The 18,051-nt window shown below is 38.5% G+C and overlaps 2 protein-coding genes and 1 long non-coding RNA gene across 3 annotated transcripts; 1 reads left to right on the top strand and 2 right to left on the bottom strand.

Annotated features, from left to right (window-relative positions):
• The first annotated feature begins 203 nt into the window (after positions 1 to 203).
• Positions 204 to 2,269, top strand: LOC148721576 (uncharacterized). Its single transcript, XR_015992202.1, has 2 exons — positions 204 to 998; positions 1,265 to 2,269. It is a non-coding gene; the product is annotated as an uncharacterized LOC148721576 (long non-coding RNA).
• Positions 2,034 to 6,048, bottom strand: LOC148721575 (uncharacterized). The gene is made up of 3 exons (XM_088735056.1): positions 5,625 to 6,048; positions 3,726 to 5,364; positions 2,034 to 3,279 (listed from the first exon to the last, which is right to left on the bottom strand). Exons 1-3 carry the CDS (start codon positions 5,854 to 5,856, stop codon positions 2,511 to 2,513), a joined length of 2,640 nt encoding a protein of 879 aa, XP_088591182.1. The 5' UTR covers positions 5,857 to 6,048; the 3' UTR covers positions 2,034 to 2,510.
• Positions 6,049 to 10,513: 4,465 nt separating this feature from the next.
• Positions 10,514 to 17,100, bottom strand: LOC148721574 (uncharacterized). The gene is made up of 7 exons (XM_088735098.1): positions 16,898 to 17,100; positions 16,416 to 16,506; positions 15,302 to 15,454; positions 14,774 to 14,864; positions 13,407 to 13,639; positions 12,640 to 12,789; positions 10,514 to 12,497 (listed from the first exon to the last, which is right to left on the bottom strand). The coding sequence occupies exons 1-7, from the start codon at positions 17,090 to 17,092 to the stop codon at positions 11,959 to 11,961; spliced, it is 1,452 nt and encodes a 483-aa protein (XP_088591224.1). The 5' UTR covers positions 17,093 to 17,100; the 3' UTR covers positions 10,514 to 11,958.
• Positions 17,101 to 18,051: the final 951 nt, after the last annotated feature.

The following is an 18,051-nucleotide window of genomic DNA, read 5'->3' as shown; positions in this document are numbered from 1 at the left end:
CCTCCCCACCCGTAAGTTTTGTATTATTCCTATTATTCCCTCATTGACGGTCAATTTTTCTATAATCCCCCCCTTAAACTCAGTTAGCAACGACTGTTCCCCCCTCCGTTCCCCCTGAAAACCATGTGATTGCCCCAAAACCACTGAGTCTCCCCTTTCCTCAGATGTATAACGACTTGTCCCTGATGAACGAAAAACAACACGGCTGTGAGTGGAACTGCTCTTCCCAACATCTCAATGAAGAACTGAAAAATTTGATGACCCGTCGAGCCGAGAAAATTGAGTCATGACGACCCGCACGTCCGATCGTATGTACGTACGTTGTTACGCTTATATAACAGTGTCACATCACGTGCCTAATGATTTAAGCATTTTGGCGCTCTAGATAAAAGAAAATGTAATCATATGATGCACGATCCTCGCAGTAGAGAGCGCTATTTATGCAATAGCGAAAATCAGACCTGAAAAAAATCAGGCCTGTACGGGACTCGAACCACTGACCTCTCCGATACTAGTGCAGCGCTCTACCAATAGAGCTAACAAGCCAACTGGGAGCAGGCCGTTAAGTCGATTCGTAATAAACCCGTGATGATAAATCACGGGTTTATTACTCTTACCCGAATGCATTTCTATCAGCGGCCCGAGGGCAGGATTGGTCATAACTCAACCCGATACGCATTCAGTATGTTAGTTTAAAATGTTATTGAGGAATTTATTTCATGATGAACGTATGTAGATGTAAAAGAAATACCATTTTAAAGTCTGAACATAGTTAGTAGAGGGGACTGGTTTGGAAAGCCGGCTAACTTCAAAGGGCCGGCCTATTGTTTCGCTTTTGAGGTTGAACCGTACCATCACGTGACCAGTACCGTGCACACATCAAGATAAACATGGCTGACATGATCGATTTATTTTTGTTTGGAGACGATTTCGAAGCTGTCTTAGAAATTTTAGATGAAGAAGAAATCGATTAACACTTTGAAGAAGCTGCCGATGAAGTAAGAGTTTAAATCTGCTCAAAATTAAATGTTTTAGCGTAAGCAAGGAAAAGATCACCCGTCACTCGATCAATTCTGATTTGTGCTCAAGCTTGAAACCGTCTTTTTATTGCGAACTAAGTGCGAAATACTTATCTTAATCAGCAATTTTATTATTATTGACCACTTTGTTGATTGCGCTTGGATTGTATCCTTATTTTTTTAAATGAAAGCTAACTCTTAACTAAACGCTATCAACGCGAACTTTTTGTTTGCACCGATGACAGGTTCAACTCGAAAGCATTGTATGTCAACATTGCCACAAGAAATGCAAGAGCAAGAGTGGACTGAAACGCCACATAACTGTAAAGCACAAAGTTATCGAAAAGGAAGACCAAGGGAAACGACAGAGCTATTTAACAGTCGAAACTTTTTCAAGGATTGTCGAGAAAGCCAAATTAAAATTGTGCGACTGCAAAATGTACCCACAGCTGAAAAAAGAATCAAGTCCTACAACTGCAACATAACATCAGAATTCTTTGAAATTCAGAACTTATATAACCGTTCAGTCAACTCTGGAAACGTTGAGAGATTTTATGCTGCTTTTTAATCAAATATTGCTTTGCATTCTGCGAAGCATTTTGAAGGATTATCAAGGAATGCTGCTACCCTACTTTCAACTAAGGTTGCTGACAGCATGCTTGCACATAGTGCTGAAGAGAAATTACTTGCAAGACATACGTGTGTTTCATTGACTAAACTGTCCGATAAAGAAAAAGCTGGACTACAGTACATTGGAGGTTCTGTACTCCACAAGCTTTACAACAAGCATGCAATTGTAAAGAAATTATTAGAAACTGAGCAAACATGTCTGTACTTAAGGCTGGGAAATTAGAAGACCCTTCTGCTATGAAACAGAAGTAAAAGTTTGCTCATTTTCTTTTGCAAAGGACATAATACAGAAACACAAGATAAAACTAAAACAGCTGAAATCAAAAGCACTTCGCAAAGACATCATTAGACCCTCCACAGGAACTAAGGCAAAATTAGACTGAATTGCTTTTAGTAATTATCATTTATTATTTAGGACAACTTCAACATACATACCATATTTCTCTGCCTATAAGCTCAGGGCTTATAAGCTCGGGGGGGGGGGCCTTATACGTGGATCAAAAAAAATTTCAGTTAGAAACTATAAACTCTTTGGTGCAAAAATGCACGAAAAGAACATTAGAAACATGATAAGAAAGACAAAATCTTTATCTATTAAGTAAAGAACAGGTTCAGTACTACTTGTGTGTTTACTCTTTGTTTCGATCTGAGAAGTACTCCTGTAGCTGTGGCTTTAAATCAGAATCAATGCATTTAGACAGTGTGATTTCCATAATATTATAGGCATGAGAAAATAGACCAATCAGTTTGTAAAAGTTGAAATTCAAAGATAAAAGAAAAAAATGGGCTTATTTTTTCTACAGACTATCAAATAGTTTGCCTATTTTTTCACAGTCATATGACAATCACTCTCTAAAAATCTCACTGTTTTTTTCTTTTGGGAAGAGGGTCATCAGTCACATTGACCCATGCCTTGCTTTTGTCTTTCCTTCCCCTGGTATTGCCAGACTGGCATGATATAGATCGCTGTATTCGAATGTTGTTGTCATTGTACCCAAACATTCTGATGTCTGGATTGTCACATCTTCTTCCATGTTTTCTTTGACTGCCAAAATATTCTTCTATGGGATCTTGACAGAATCTTTCAGTTAAGACATATTCAACACCCTTATTAAGAAGAAACTTGGTTGCTTCCACAACTGAATAGGATGTAATCTGTAGACCCTCGTATGTCTGCCAAGATATAAACATTCTATTTCTGGCATTGGCTGTGAAATTCCCAGGTCGGTTGAGTGTGCATTCTTTCCACTGCTTAAGATATCCAAGGAACTCATCTTCAAGCCAAGGGAATCTTGGATCATCAGTGGATGTGTAAGGAGCAAGGAAAGGTTTTCTCTTCCTCTGATGTTCAATTTTACTGCGTACATTTAAGCAATCAAAGAAAGAGTCAAACATTTCACAAAGCTTCGCTGTACCTGCTGTACCAGGAGGGCCAAATGATCTTAAAACAGCTGCCATTGATGCACTTAGCACTTGAGCTGCCAGGCTGACACGCATGCTGGAGTACGAATTCAGCTTAACATGTTCATATGTAATTCTAGGAAGCAACTTCAAGCCATTCTCTGCATCTTGATAAAAGATTTGGGTGATGTGCTGCCATAATAAGTAGTGACCATCATTCCACATATACCTGGAAACAATAATCAGTCAACATTAATATGTATGCAGCAAATCATTGCCAACTTACAATATCATATAAGGAGTTATTAACAGCAAAATGTAAAACATATATAAATGCAAGATAATAAGCAGATGGGATTTCTTGTGTGTAGATGGACAGCTGCTGTCCTTTGCTGTCCCAATAACAGTTACGGATATAAGATTGCCCATTTGGCAATTTAAATTATCCCAAAATGGCTTTTGATTAGAGAAATTTAGAAACCTGGATTAAAATTTAACCCTGGGTTAGAGCTAATCGGCCTTTGAACAACTGGGCCCTGATCATAACCATTCTATTGGCTGTTGGACGTAACTGCTGCCCCTATTGTTACTGGGACAGCAAAGGCCAACAGCTCTCCACCTGCACAGTAAAATTCCTTTTGCTTTTTATCTTGAAATTGTTTTGTAAACTCATACCTGGTACAAGTACCAGATCCAGAATGATACAGACAGTTTCTTGTGGTCTTTACAAGATGAGGGGCATCTGAGAAGAAGTATATAAACCTCTGTGGTGCAAACAAATTGATTGTGCGATAGCACACATCCTTGTCAGCATTTCCATCAAGACTCTTATGCATTCGGTAGAATCTTCTATTTGGTGTGGCTCCATCTGAAGTAGAAGCAATAACCCAGAGGTTACAGGTTAACTCCAAAATAGCAACAGCCTCCCAGAACAATGGCATTATCTGGGCAGAAGTAGCTCCATTGGTAGAAAAGTGGGCCAAGCAGAACTTCAACTCTGTACAAACACCTCTGATGAGGAAAGCAAGAGCATGAGTTGCAACCTCATCAAGTTTTTCCAGAGCTCCAAAGTTGACATCAGGGTCACCAAGATCCACATATCCAATCAATTCGCCTGTGACCTTATCAAAAACAAGATTTGACATGATTTTCATTTCGTCAAATAGCAAGACAACATATCGTTGCACATCAAAGTACTTGTCTGTTAATGCTTTCAGTTCTTCAATCACATTCTCATGAAAGCCCCTTTTGGGTCTAATAAAGTTTCTATAATCCCGCACTGTTCTTTGGCTTGGCAGTACTAGTATCCCACTTTTTCTTATTTCCTCGTAGCAAGATGGTGATTTGGCTGCCAATGACAAACAATAACGAATTATCAATGGGTGATATCTGACACCAGTTGATGTGCTGTTGTGGAGTTTCTTTTGTTGTTGCCAAAATAGGCTCATGAATGGTGTGATCTCTGCCTGACCAAGTATATCAGTCATGTCTTTACTGAGTTCATGATCAATCTCAACACTTGATTTCTCGATTTCAAGTTTCATTTCTTGAAGTTTCTTTTCAAGGGTTGCACATTTCAATCTTTGCATCTGCAAAGTCAGTTTTAATCGTTCTGGAGACGTCTTAGAGACTGGGGTATTGAGATGCGCTGGCTTAGCTAGTTTGTTCTGCTTGGCCCTTTCTTTTAGCCGAGACTCATGTGAATATCCATAGCAACCAGCACACTGCTGGCCCTCATCCTCTGTTAAAATTTCACATCCTCTCATTCTCCAATACTGCTGGTGTGGAAATGAACTATCGTCGAATAGTGGATCGACAGATTTCGGGATGATGTGGGGTATTACAGCATTGGATAGTTCATGTGGAATTACTCCAGGACATATGGAGTGGCTTTCAACATCTTTCACAAGGTCAGAAACTGTGATATTACTGACTGATCTTAAATATCTAGAATACAGTTCATGGTCTTCAGGTATGAGCCATCCGAAAATTGAAATTGTGTATCCCAAACTGTCATCTATCATGATTTCAACTTCTGGCAACAAAAAGGTGTATTTTATCTTTCTCAGCAATATTCTGTCATTTAACTCTTGAACTGACCAGTCACTGAGGGTTTTCAAAGGATGAACTCGTTTGCAAAGTTCTACAAAGTTACTATAACAAGCATTCTTTCTTTTGGTTTCAGGCAAGTCCTTCACGATCGATAGCAGTCTTCGTGGCGCTAGCTTTTCCTTTTGGTGGCTGTTTTGGGGCATATTTAAAGTCGGTAGAGAACCAAACTTCGGTCTTTTCTTGATCATCTTTGAAGACACGACTAAAAGCAAAGTTAAATAATTTATCTATCAGTAAGAAAGGCGGAAGAGCTTTGGTTAGTACAAGACATGTGTTGCCATCACGGAACACAAAAGTAAACATCGTCAGTTCCAAGTTATAAACACACATCTGATGTTTATAATCCCCTCTACTAACTACTAACTACACATACACCTTCGGTTGTGCTGTGCCGCGCACAAAAATCCTACATTCCATACTGGTAAGCACCATACACACACAAGCTTTAGTCTGAATACTTACCAATTTCTATATCATCAAGAGCGAAATGCTTCTCGCATGTAAAGACTCTATCGCTGTCAATTTGTTTCTGGAAATCTTTGTCTACTTCTCTTGATTTTGTGAGTTCATTCAGCCAGTCTGCTCTCCACTTTTTGTATACTTCGTTCCTCGGAGCGGGAAGTTTCCAAATGCCTATACCTTTCGATCGCCTGCACGATCCACAGCCAACCACGGAACAATTATCGCCAGGCATTTTAAACTTAATCTAGAGTAGCTTTATTACGATTTACAACTGTTTTTTCTTTTTTTATCATAATAACACCGAAAAGAACACAAGACAGCGTACCGTACTCAAGTGACAACCGGCGCCACATCTCAGTTGAATCCTGTGCTGTGCACGGTATTGGTCACGTGATTTCTAAAAAATCGAACAATAACTTCCTCTTTTGAAGTTCACCGACCTTCCTAACCAGTCCCCTCTACTAACTATGGTCTGAATAATGTGTTTCGACATTCTTATGTCACCTTCAGCAGAGTGGGGATAATCAAAATCATGAAAGATTCTCCAGAGCAAAGCTTGGATGATTTCTAGTGCTTGTAAAACTTGCAGTCATGTTGACATATGGTGCTCACAGATGTGTTTACAAATTTGGCGGTCGTACCAATTTATCAGACGTAGCAGCCAGCACATGTGAAAACGTTTCAAGAATTACTAACAATATTAAGCTTTGAAACAGTTATTAACTATGCCTAATTTCTTTCTTAGTCTTAGACTTCACACACTTTTTATTTACACTTTCAAACTTTCAATATTAAACTGGCTGGACCCGCAAGAAGCCATAGCTGGTCTAAAGGGGTTCAGGCATTAGGATCGAGATAACCACTATATACTTAAACATCTAAACTAACTAAACTAAGCTAACTACGATTGAACAAATGTTACTATCAATTTACAGGTCCGTGTAAGCAAGTGTAGGTAATTATCGTTATTTAGGTCTTAACGAACATAGACTTTCCAGAAATCGCTAGGGGATAATCCATAAAAACCCCATTATTTGAGTCGTAGTCGTCGCATTCCCGTCTGGAGCTTGCTGCTCGTGTCTGCAATAGCCAGTGAGAACCTGCAACTCCCACTTGGACTGTGATCTCCCCACTTTTGGTCTTTCCATCGGTGAGACAATTTCCAGCTAACAGCGAGTTGTCATCCCTCATTCCCACAAACGAGCCACAAGAACCTGGTCGGGAGTTTGTCCGACCGCTGAAGAAGTTGATCACAGCTTCACCGCTACTGTTAGGCGCCGTGGTCAAGAGAAAGGTAACCCCATTTTGTTTACAGCAGTGAAATCTCAGCCTAGTGAAAGACAGGTGTGTTCTCAGTTCCCTTGTGGCTTTTCCACTGAGAAACATCGTCTTTCTGTGGCAGTTGTTTATATCACGGTATGATGACTTAACCGAAAACGCCGGGATTCCGGGGCGAGGGTGAGTTTTCAAACACAACATTGGAAACAAGAAGCCAACTTCCTGGAAAAAAAAAGACATGATACAATAACATAACAATCCGAAAATTAAGCTGACACAAGGCTAACACTCTATAGTTGATATTTTATAAAGTATTCTGTGAAGAAAAACAACTTTATATCATTTTTCTTGCTCTTTTGTCTTTGTATAAAATCTATGTTTTACCTCCGTCCATTGTCATGTCACAGAAGACCTTTAAAGGCTTTCTGTTCTCCTCAGGGTCGATCCAGTACTCCCCGTCTCTAGTGGAATCTCCTGAGTCCCGGATGTCCTTGCAGGAGTGACCAGGCTGATTGTGGTTGAAGCCTTTGATAGCTTCAGAAGGAAATGCAGTGTTTCTAATTGGACAGAATAATTATTTATCAACGTACAAATTCCTAAACTACCAAACACGCTTTTCTGAAGACAATTTTGTCGCTCAAGTGATTTGTGTGAACTTCAGCCCGGAGTGCATTTCTTTTCTGATATCAGAGTACATTCAACTCCCATAATTCCATCGACCTCCAACCCTCTTTACCAGAGATCCTCGCGCTTTCTCGAGCCAAACCAATTTCATTTGTAGTAGTTGTCACGTTTACGGATATGAAATCTATATTTATACTTATGTAACTCTTCCGTTTTATAGCACAAAGACGCTAAGAAACTTTCAATGACTTTCTATTAAATTTGTTAGCGCACTTTGTTTGATTTCTATTCCGTGACTAGCGAATATCCGCTCGAAGCTAGTTACACAAAGCATTGTTCATTTCTATTTCCCCTACGTCAAAGTGTAAGAGCTAAATTCGCCTTCTGTTAGCACGTAGCTCAGTTGCGAGGAGTCATTGTAGCGAAACTATTTCGGAGCCAAACAGAGTTTAGGAGTTCTCTACCCCGGAGTCAAGATCTGATGTAAGTTAAGCTTGTAATATTCCTCATTTTTATGATTTCTAGTTTCGCCCTATTCGTTTATTCGTAGCCTTCGGTTTTCCTTATATCGAACCTTCATGTATCCGTTCTATAGTTTTTACCGTCTGTGCTGTACAAAGACTGCCAGCTTAAGTGAATAAAGAGTTTGATGCTGCTACTTGTCTAAAGTTATACTGGCGAACTCCGGTGCACAAGAACACGTGTCTGCGGCATCGGGAACGTTACAGTAGTGATCTGCATGTTGGGTTTTCCGAGTAAATGTTTTTAATCAATTTATGGAGCCAGGACAAAAATTAAAAGGATACAAACAATTGAAAAGAGGAGAAAGAGGAGAGTTATTTCAATGAAAGACAAATTTCTTATATATTCTCAGATAAAATTTTTAGGAACGTAGGCAGAAAAGGTTCTTGAGACGTGGACGGCAGCCGGAAGGTGAGAGTTTTTTTTTTTTCCTAGCCCTCGCTAAGTTTTAATTTTTCTGCAAAAGTTGGAATAAAATACTCAAAAAAGCTCCTTCCATTTGATCGCTTGATGTCAGCGCGCACTCATAGCAGTTGTATTCTCCAACCGCTTGAAATCAGCTTGGAAAACACCTCAGTGCATAAGGCCGCTGTTATAAATATCTCCTCATCGTCACAATGCCTAGTTTGATCCCGGTTATAACAATTTTCAAGAGAAAGATCTAACGCCGAGTTTCCTTAAATATAATATCTTTGCTTTGTTCAAGTCTCAAATTGAAGTGATTTCTGTTTTTCGTTTGGAGCTTTATGATTCTCCATAACTACTAACACATTCTCTAGAAGAATCACATTATATTCATTAAGTCAAGACCTAACAGGATTTTTTACAGATACAACTTTCTGCATAGGACTTTCACAAATGATGTTAACTTCAAAGTCCATATTTTCAGGGTGTTGTATTGAAGTGAATTAAAAAAAATGTTCGTTTACTAATTTTTGTAGATTTTTTCCTTTTTTCGTTCATTATTAATACAGCAAAGCGTCTCGAGAGATCCACAGTGGTGTTTTTAATTAAACAATCAAACTTTTTCCAATTAACACTGCAAAACCTCCCGCCGTGTAAAAGAAAAAAATATGAAAAGTTTTGAATTCATGATTTAAATGATATTTTCACGTTGATTCAAAGAAGTGAAGATAACTTAAACGAAATTGCAGCTGGAGTCGTGGCAAAACAAGGTAAATTTGTTGTTTGGTGATGGGGAGGCAAATTGCCAGTTTAAAAACCGAATATGCTAGCTTAAAATTGAACTTTTTGAAATGATATAAAGAGTCTACCGCTTGGAATCAGGAAAGATTTAACTTTGGCTAAGCCCTTTGTCTCCTAGATGTCGTTATTAGTTCTCTTTACCACCTACCATACAATCCTTATGATATTAGTTTGGAGAATACGGTATTGGATCAATGAGTAATCCCCGACCCAGCATTTTTCTGTATCCTCATCGATCATCACTTGTCTGCTTGGTATTACATTGATAGTGTATGGTCTCGGTCAGGGATTAAAATTACCAGAACCTCAACTTGAATTAATATTTGTATAATGTTTTGACCACTTATGTGTCTGACACTTTTTTTCGCTGTATCCCGGGTGACACTTACGACTTTCAATTCGTCCATTCCGTTGCTGGTAACCATTGATATAAGATAGCTACAATGGGAAAGTAAGATCCGAGTAAACTTTTTCCCTTTTCTTTTGGTTTGTTAATGAGAAGGCGGATCTGGCGTTGTCTGTTCGAAAGAAGTTTAAGTTGCTTCCCACCAGAGTTAAGTCTTCGAGTAACACGAGTTCTTACAAACAAGCTTCAACATCTGTTTTATATGAACCTTCTTATAAGAACGTAGAATCAGTGTGACCCAGGTGTAAAGAACACGCTAAGATTCCATTTAGCTGAAACTGATCAATGGCACCCATTAAAGGAAACATCTTGTACCGAAGTTCCTTGTCTTTGTCTCAAGAGAATATAGCGGATCAGATATGTATAAACCACTTTTAAACTTAAATTTGAAGTGGTCAGATTGTTATTCGTTTTCGTGGCTTAAATCTGGAGTTGAAACTGTGATTACGCTTACTAGATGTTATCAACCCCCCCCACCCCCCCCCCCCCGCGACGTTCCACTTGAACATTGGCGGCTTCTCTTATGCAATAGTCGCAAGGTGAGAGAAAGTGAATCTTTCAGTTTCTATTTTTTTGTCTTCGTTCCCAGTGAATATCGATTAAAAAAATTACCCGTGGACTTTTCAACTGACATGGAAAAAGTCAAAGTATGTGAGTCCTTCCATCGGCATTAAATCATCCGCCCTGATCTGCCGCCGGTGTTTCTTTGTTTAGCTTACAAATTCGGCTTCTGTTTTTGCCAACGGGATGAAGATTAACCGACTTCCAACTGTCATTTCTCATGCAATTCAACTGACATTGAAATTCGTCTTCAACAGCGGTTGTTTCCATAACGTGACCGATTAAGGCATGGTCTGAAATAAATTCTTTTAATATAAATGCCCTTAAAAAAATTAAAGCATGCGGATTAATTGTTCTATTTCCAATGTAAGTTTTCACTTACCAGCTTGAGTCTCAAAAACATTTCCACAAAAATCATTGTTTGCCAAGACAAACAGGATTCTTAAGAGGATGTGAAGAGCCACAACAGAAAACTTGGTCAGCCATAACAGAGCTATCGCAAAACAGATTCTCTTATCGCCTTTCTATTCTGGGCCTGGAGCTTTTCAATCATCACATATGTATATACACATCAGTTCCTCGAAAATTGCGTCCTTTGGGATTTTCCAACTGCTTTCGGCGCGGAAACCAGATCGAAAACTGACACATGTATAATTTAAAGCTTAATTCTAAAGTTTTGAAATAAAGGGCATTCACTGATAATTCTACCTGAAAAAAGAAGGCGAGGGTGTGTGTTTTCAAGAACAAATCCTTAATTAGGAGATGTTATTGATGGTCATATTTCGTCGGATTGTCTTCACTATAATGGGCTTTTAAGTACTTCTATTGAAATTTCAGTTCAATACCTACATGTAATTATTCTGTATGTACGAGAAATTATCGTACGGTTGTTATATTTATTTCATTATTCACAATAATACCTGACAGCATCCTCAGTAAGGAGACTATCGATACTAACCCAAACATACATTCAATGCTACATGTAAGTGATAACAATAAATGAATTGATATGCATAGGAGTATTTGATGTTAAATATTGAGTTTGAATCTGAAACCAGAGAAATGAACAGAAAAGGTGCATGACAGCAGTTCCAGTTGCACAAATTGAATTTCAGTGAACCATGACCTTTGGAAATTACGAACGTTCTGCAAAATTACGCTGACATTCACATCAATAATAAAAACCTTCAGCAGCAAAAACATCATTAACTGCAAATTCCTGTTTCATAGTCAGTCTACTTTTCTGAATACAGGTCTTTAAATGGATGAAATTCATAAAATTACCTGAATCAAACGAGCATTTAATTATCAAACGTAGAGGACTTCAAGCATAAAAGGATGAATATTGCAAAACTAAATCTAAAAAAAGGTAAAACTTAAGGAAGAAGAACTGAACTATTGGAGTAAGAAAGACCTTAGCCAGAAAGTTCATATACGAACAATTATTAAAACCATTTTTTTAAGTCTGGGCTTAAGTCGGAACAAAGTCTTAGTCTGATTCGAACTCTTTGTGATGGTAGTCGTTATTAGTATTTAACATCGTTCCCGTAACTCGTGCATGAGGTCCCAGCCTTAAATAATAAATTGAAATAAGAGAACGAACTCAAACGAAACGATTTACAAATTTTTACTAATCGTACGTGAGATTTGAAGTATTTTGATGATAACGACTCCAAATGAAGTCTCAGTTTTCGGGAAAACGTGAACAGGTAAGACTAATTTAGATTGTTCTAGTCCTTAACGAACATAGACTTTCCAGAAATCTCCTGAAGACAATCCAAGGAACTCTTCACCTTCCAGGTTGTGATCATCGCACTCCCATCTTGGGTTCCCTGGCACTAAGCGCCAGTGATATTTTCCATTAACAAAGGCAGCGGTATTATATAATCGGCTGGTTCTGTCTGAATTTACGACACCCCACTTTTGGTCGTTCCATTGCTCACAATTTGCAGCCAAATTCGAGTCGTCATCCTTCATCCTCGCGAATGAGCCGCATGCAGCCGGCTGGTCATCCATCTGACCGCTGAAGTACTGGACCACAGCTTCACCGGAGTTGTTAGCAGCCGTGGTCACATGGAACGTGCGTCCCTGTTGTTTACTACAGTGGAATCTCAGTAGAGTGAAAGACAGGTGTGTTCTCAATTCTTTCATGGCATTTTGAGTAAGGAACAAGGCCTTGTTGTAAATGTTACTGATTCCTTGGTACGACGACTCAATTGAAAATTGTTTCGTCAAGGAGCTGTCAACGACAACGTTTGAAACAAGAAGCCAACCTCCTGAAAAAAATTCATTTAGAAATCACGCAACTAAACGACAGAAAAATAATGCTTGTACCCTAAGCATTACATCCAAAATATGAGTCGTTGTGTAGTCCTTTATGCACTAAAAACATTTTACGCAATCTCATTTACGTCTTACCCCCGTCAGTTGTCATGTCACAGTAGACCTTTAAAGGCTTTCCGTTCTTCTCAGGGTCGACCCAGTACTCTCCGTCTTTTTTAAAGAAACCCGAGTCCCGGATGTCCGTACAGGAATGACCAGGCTGATTGTAGTATAAGCCTCTGATAGCTATACAAAGAAATGCAGTTATCTCCATGAAAGCTACCTAGATTTGCACGCCAGTTTCAGAACACAAGTGACTGAAAGGGTTCAGTGAAATAAATTTTGTATAAATTTATCCTTATTCCCTGATATGATAATATGCCCGGTTTGATCGAATACGTTCCTTTTTTCATTCTTCATGAGAAAAAAAGATTTAAAGAAATGACACAAACTGTACGCAAAATTAGGATGGTCGTTGAATTTCTAGAGCTATCTGTTCTGTGAACGATCAAGACACCTTTAAAAATTTAAAATATTCGTTATGTCGGTGCCTAGAAAGTTCATATCATTCAGCTTTCATTCCCAAAATTAAGTGTGGAAAACAGCTTTCATTCTCAAAGTTAAGTTATCGTGGTGAGCTAGTGCCCTCCACCTCAAGATAGAGCGAGAGACGAGAGCGATTCTTTTTTTGTCCGAGCTGCGGGATATGAGAGTAAAAATCAGTGTAAGGATGTTGAAACTCCCACGTAGTCTGCTAAAACGCATGTCATAGCCACTGACAACTGCCCTATTCAGGATAACCCGCCCTGCTGAACTCAAACACTGGACTGTTACTTCGGGAAATTTATGAAATGACGATGTACCTGTTGGCGGTGGGATCGTCAGAGATATCTCACTCGGTCCCTTTCCCATTTTTGCACTTTTTTGAGCAATCCAAGTTGGTTTGTCCACACCTGCGTATCCCACCAAAGCAAAAGATCCTCTGTAATCTGTCAAGTCGAGGATGTCGTCAGTAGCGCCAACTCTTTTCAGAGCGTCAATCGCTGGTGATATGTGCTTTGAGCCTTCATCTTGAATGGCGATCAAAACGATTTTACTGCGGTTTGAATTGAGATAATTTCTCAGTTTCCAAAGGCAACTAAGAGTAAGTATATCATAAAACCACTCTGAAAAAAGCAGAGTGAATTTGTTAATTCGATAGTATACAATTTTCGAGGCTTCTTCATTCTCTCATGTCTTCTGTTTAAGCGTAAGCTGCCACCGAAATGCATACAGCATATTCTGTCCATTGAGATCTGCGGATCTTCGTTATCTTCTTAAGATGCCTTTGCTCAAGTGTGAGATGCAAGAACTAAATAAGTGACGAAACAACCAAAAAAACTGTGTGACTTGGTTTGATATAGAAAAGCGAAATATTTGTCTTGAGAGGCATATTCAAGTTTTTAAGGGATTTTATTCTGTAGTAAGGGACGAACCATTATTTTTATGGAGGGGGTATGAGAAATATTGAAAAAAAAACTGTTTGCAGAGTCTGAAACGACAAAATAAATTGCTTGCAAACGTGATAGGTTAAAAAAAATGTTTGCAGAGAAGTCAGATAAGATATTAAAAAATATTATTACTAAAACTGAAATTAAAAAAAATGAAGTAACAAATTAAAGCATTAGTATAAAAGTTAACACAATTTGGGCACTAAAAAATTTGGTTAATTTGTATTAAGCAAATAACAAATCTGAAAATAGTTGAATATTTATTGAAAAAAGTTGGAATTAATTGTGTCGTATGCCTCTTATTTGCGTCAGTAGCCGCCAAACGTTCTAAAAAATGAGTGGAGCGTATATCGACATAAAAAAAATGACTACAGTACTATTGATCACGTTCTTCGTAAAATAGTTCAATAAGGCAATGGTAATATTTAGCACAAATTAAAAGATCACTGAAAATATAATAGAAAACAAATTGTTTGCACGAACATGATGTTGGGAAAAAAATGTTTGTAGAGACGTATGTGTATAAAAAAAAATGTTTGCAGAAGAAAATTTCTCATACCCCCCTCCAGAAAAATAATAGTCCGTCCCTAATCAACTTATTTATTCAGCCCGTTATGACTTTGTAAGTGTTATGTGTTTGTTTATACAACTGATGTTTGTACAAATGCTTCGTTTTATTTTGTTTTTGTTGTTTGCCGAATACTAGTACACCTCTTATGGCGTCTCAAAATTTTACATACTTCCCAATTATGCTGTTGAGGTAGTCTCTCAGGCGATAACCAGCATCAGAACTGGCGTGAGTATCAAATACTTTCGAGTCGAGAAAGGAGCCTAAAAAATAGAAGAAGTTCTAAGAATTTCCTTTTTTCTCAATCAAGCCTAAATTCTACATGTCGGAGCGATAAGAAGCATTGCTATTCTTTCTGGAAGCGTTACTGGTCCTTCACTTAACTAAAAGAAGCTTTACAATGATTTTGTGAAATCATTTTTAAATCTGACCTTTACTGGCACAAACCTTTCTTCAAAGTTCCTGACGAGATTTTCTTATACAAAATCTTAAGATGACAGGGTTTCCAAATTCTGATTCCAAACTCTGACCGATTTTCTTAGAAAATGGTTCCTATATATGTTTCTAAGAAAAACTAGTCATGTAGACACAGGATCGGTTCGAACCATGTAATCAAGAATACAGCTGGACAGAAACGTTTCACTCTTTCTTCCATACTAACATTCCACTCTCCCCAAACAATGAGTCCTGCATATGTTACCTGATACACCGCTTAAAATGACCACATTATGGCCTCTTAGACGAGGAGAATAATCCTTTCCATTCACTTTGATGGAAGCAGTACCACGTGATGAATACCTTCCTGGATCCCCGCGACCTTCGCTACGGATGAGGAGATGCAGTACATAACGAGCTAAAAGAAAACCAGCAAATTTATTGTAATTTAAAAAATGAAAAAAAGGAGTTTTTTCTAAGAAAATTCCCCCTGCACCCAAGTTTCCCAATCCGAGTGAAAAAGATGTCAGTTTTGCAACTCCCCTCAGAAGAGATACTTGTTCGTCACCTGTCAACTTACGCATGTCCCTTACTTCAGACGGTTATCACAATGTAAGTTTGTTATATCAACTAAGTTGAATTTGTAAATTGGCCACCGTAACGAATAAAAAAGCTGACGTTTCGAGCGTTAGCCCTTCGTCAGAGCGATGATTCATTTGCTCCTATTTTTATATTAATTAGAACTATAACGAAATTCTCGAACGTGATCGGTTTTCAACAGCACGATTTGAGCACTGTTAGTATTGTGTACGTATCATGCTCGTAATTGGACAGTTAGAGGGACAGTTAACACGTCATGCCGTGTAAGTGGACAGAACGTGTCATGTACGCGCACTGTTGTCGCGCGCTTCTCCGAGTTTTATGAAAACGTACACTGAGGTTAAAGTTTTTATAGAGGGCTCTAGGATAGAGGATAGTTATTGTATTGGTTATTGGTATCGCTTCGTACTAAGATTATTTCGTCAGCTGATAAAGTAGTTGAGTTCGTACGAGTTGTATCTTTCTGACGGTTGTTGAAATACCGTAACAGGTAGAAGTTGTTGTCTTGATCCAACACGAACTTCTCCTAACTAAGTTACAAAAAAAATTTGCAGCAGCTAGAGGGGAGAATTAACAATCATATCTCAGGAGTTAAAAGGTTAAGACTCTGAGAAAAGGGAATCAAGTTATAAGGAAACTTGAATATAACTGTCTGGCAATGAGTTTTAAAGGAGTCCTCATTTGACAAGCTACTTCCGGCTGCGTAGCTCTTAATAGTCATGTATTTTGTTTGGCAATGTCTCAAGTAAAATTATTTCTAGGATAGCCTCAGTACTTACGTGTTACACAGTTTCTCCCTTTGTATCCCGGATCACACTGGCCGCCTTTTGTTGCTGGTTTTTGTTCGCGAGAAACATCCATGCAGGAGGCCTGATTAATTAAACAGAAAGGTGAACTTTTCTTCTTCCCGTTCTGCGATTGATCGTTGTTCAGAGTGAATAAAGCTTCTTTCCTCATTATCAATATTCAGACGCTTGATATGCGTTTTTTCCAAAAAAAGGAAATTTGACGTTGCCCTCGCACTTATCTCAACACTAAAACAGACCCTACTCAGGTTGTCGCAAAACCGGGATTGCAAAATGATGGAGGTAGTCTCAAAGACCCGCACGGAGAAACGTTTGTCAGACAGTTTAGCTGCCTGATATTCTCTTACGAAGTATGCGCTACTTTCGAGCCAATAGCAAATCAAACTCTCAGTTTTCATCAGTACATAAAAGTAGTTCCAAAACATAAATTGTTCCCGGCCTAAACTAGAACCTACCTGAACAGAGCAATAGTAAGTAGATCTTTTCCTCTTTTTAAAATCACCTGGCTTCATTTGCCGTGTTTTATTATTCAACTCACAGATACGTTTTCCATCACCGTTACCGGGGTGAACATTGATCGACTTACAGCTGTTATTTCCCATACACTTTATCTGACATTCAAACTCATCCACAACGACAGTGGTGTGCATGACATTACCTACCAAGGCATGGTCTGAAAGACAAAAGGACGTACTTTCTAATACCTACTATCTATAGAAAGAGAGTATAAATATCCATTTTGTTGTTTTTTTTTTAAGTATTTACTCACCGATTCGAGTTTCAAAAACGCTTCCACAAAAGTCTGTGTTTGCCCGAACAAACAGGATTCCCAAAAGGATGTTTATGGCGATAATAGCAAACTGGGTTAGCCCCATGATAGCTATACTAAAATTGGCGGTTTTATCTTTCCCTGGTGGAGCTCCTAAGATTTCTTGTTGCATAAAGGTTTTCTGATATTGCCTTCTTCTGTAAGCAGGGCGTGTTATTAAAATGACACACACAATTGAAATACGAATGATATATAATTCATAATTCTTTTTTATCCATCGCTTTAATTGCTCTTCAGCTTGCATGGAAATTTCTTTTGTTGGCTGCATTAACAGAAGACTTTGTTTGAACTTTCATCATCGTCATTGGTAATCTAATTTGCCAAATCAACAGAGTGGCTTTTGTTTTGAGGAATATGTAAGGTCGACTTACGATACTACATGCTCTGGAGGGAACACCACCTGCTCTTTACTCTCGAACAGGCACGCAAATGATATCTCACGAATGAAAATGCACGCGTTTGTAAGCCCACACTTTCCATAGAAATGATGTCTCCCTCTTTATGATATAGCTGGCATCACCTACGGGCGAGATGGAGCGAATGTTAAATTCTGATTGGCTACTCTAGCGGGCAAGATGGCCCAGAACAGAAAAAGAAAACATTGTTAATATCCTCTCATCGTGACCTCACGCTTGGTCAATAACGAGTATTTTGCGTTCACAAGAAGCGTAAGAGAAGTTACCTGCTGTTTTTTTGGGTTGCATAAAGGAAATTCAAATGAAAAGTTTAACTCAACATACCAACTTTGCAATGAAGTCTTGAGTCCTATGAATTAACTTA

This window comes from Stylophora pistillata, chromosome 10 (assembly GCF_964205215.1).
Source record: "Stylophora pistillata chromosome 10, jaStyPist1.2, whole genome shotgun sequence".
In the NCBI taxonomy this organism is placed as follows: domain Eukaryota; kingdom Metazoa; phylum Cnidaria; class Anthozoa; order Scleractinia; family Pocilloporidae; genus Stylophora; species Stylophora pistillata.
The sequence above is the reverse complement of the archived record's forward strand: the minus strand, read 5'-3'. Positions and strand labels throughout refer to the sequence as shown.

Coding starts and splice junctions, on each gene's coding strand:
- LOC148721574 (XM_088735098.1), bottom strand. CDS start 17,092: ATGCACACCACTGTCGTTGTGGATGAGTTTGAATGTCAGATAAAGTGT. Junction 16,507..16,897: donor CTTACTATTGCTCTGTTCAG/GTAGGTTCTAGT, acceptor TTAATTAATCAG/GCCTCCTGCATGGATGTTTC. Junction 14,865..15,301: donor CATTTTAAGCGGTGTATCAG/GTAACATATGCA, acceptor TCTATTTTTTAG/GCTCCTTTCTCGACTCGAAA.
- LOC148721575 (XM_088735056.1), bottom strand. CDS start 5,856: ATGCCTGGCGATAATTGTTCCGTGGTTGGCTGTGGATCGTGCAGGCGA. Junction 5,365..5,624: donor TCTTGATGATATAGAAATTG/GTAAGTATTCAG, acceptor CTTTGCTTTTAG/TCGTGTCTTCAAAGATGATC. Junction 3,280..3,725: donor GGATCTGGTACTTGTACCAG/GTATGAGTTTAC, acceptor TATTGTTTCCAG/GTATATGTGGAATGATGGTC.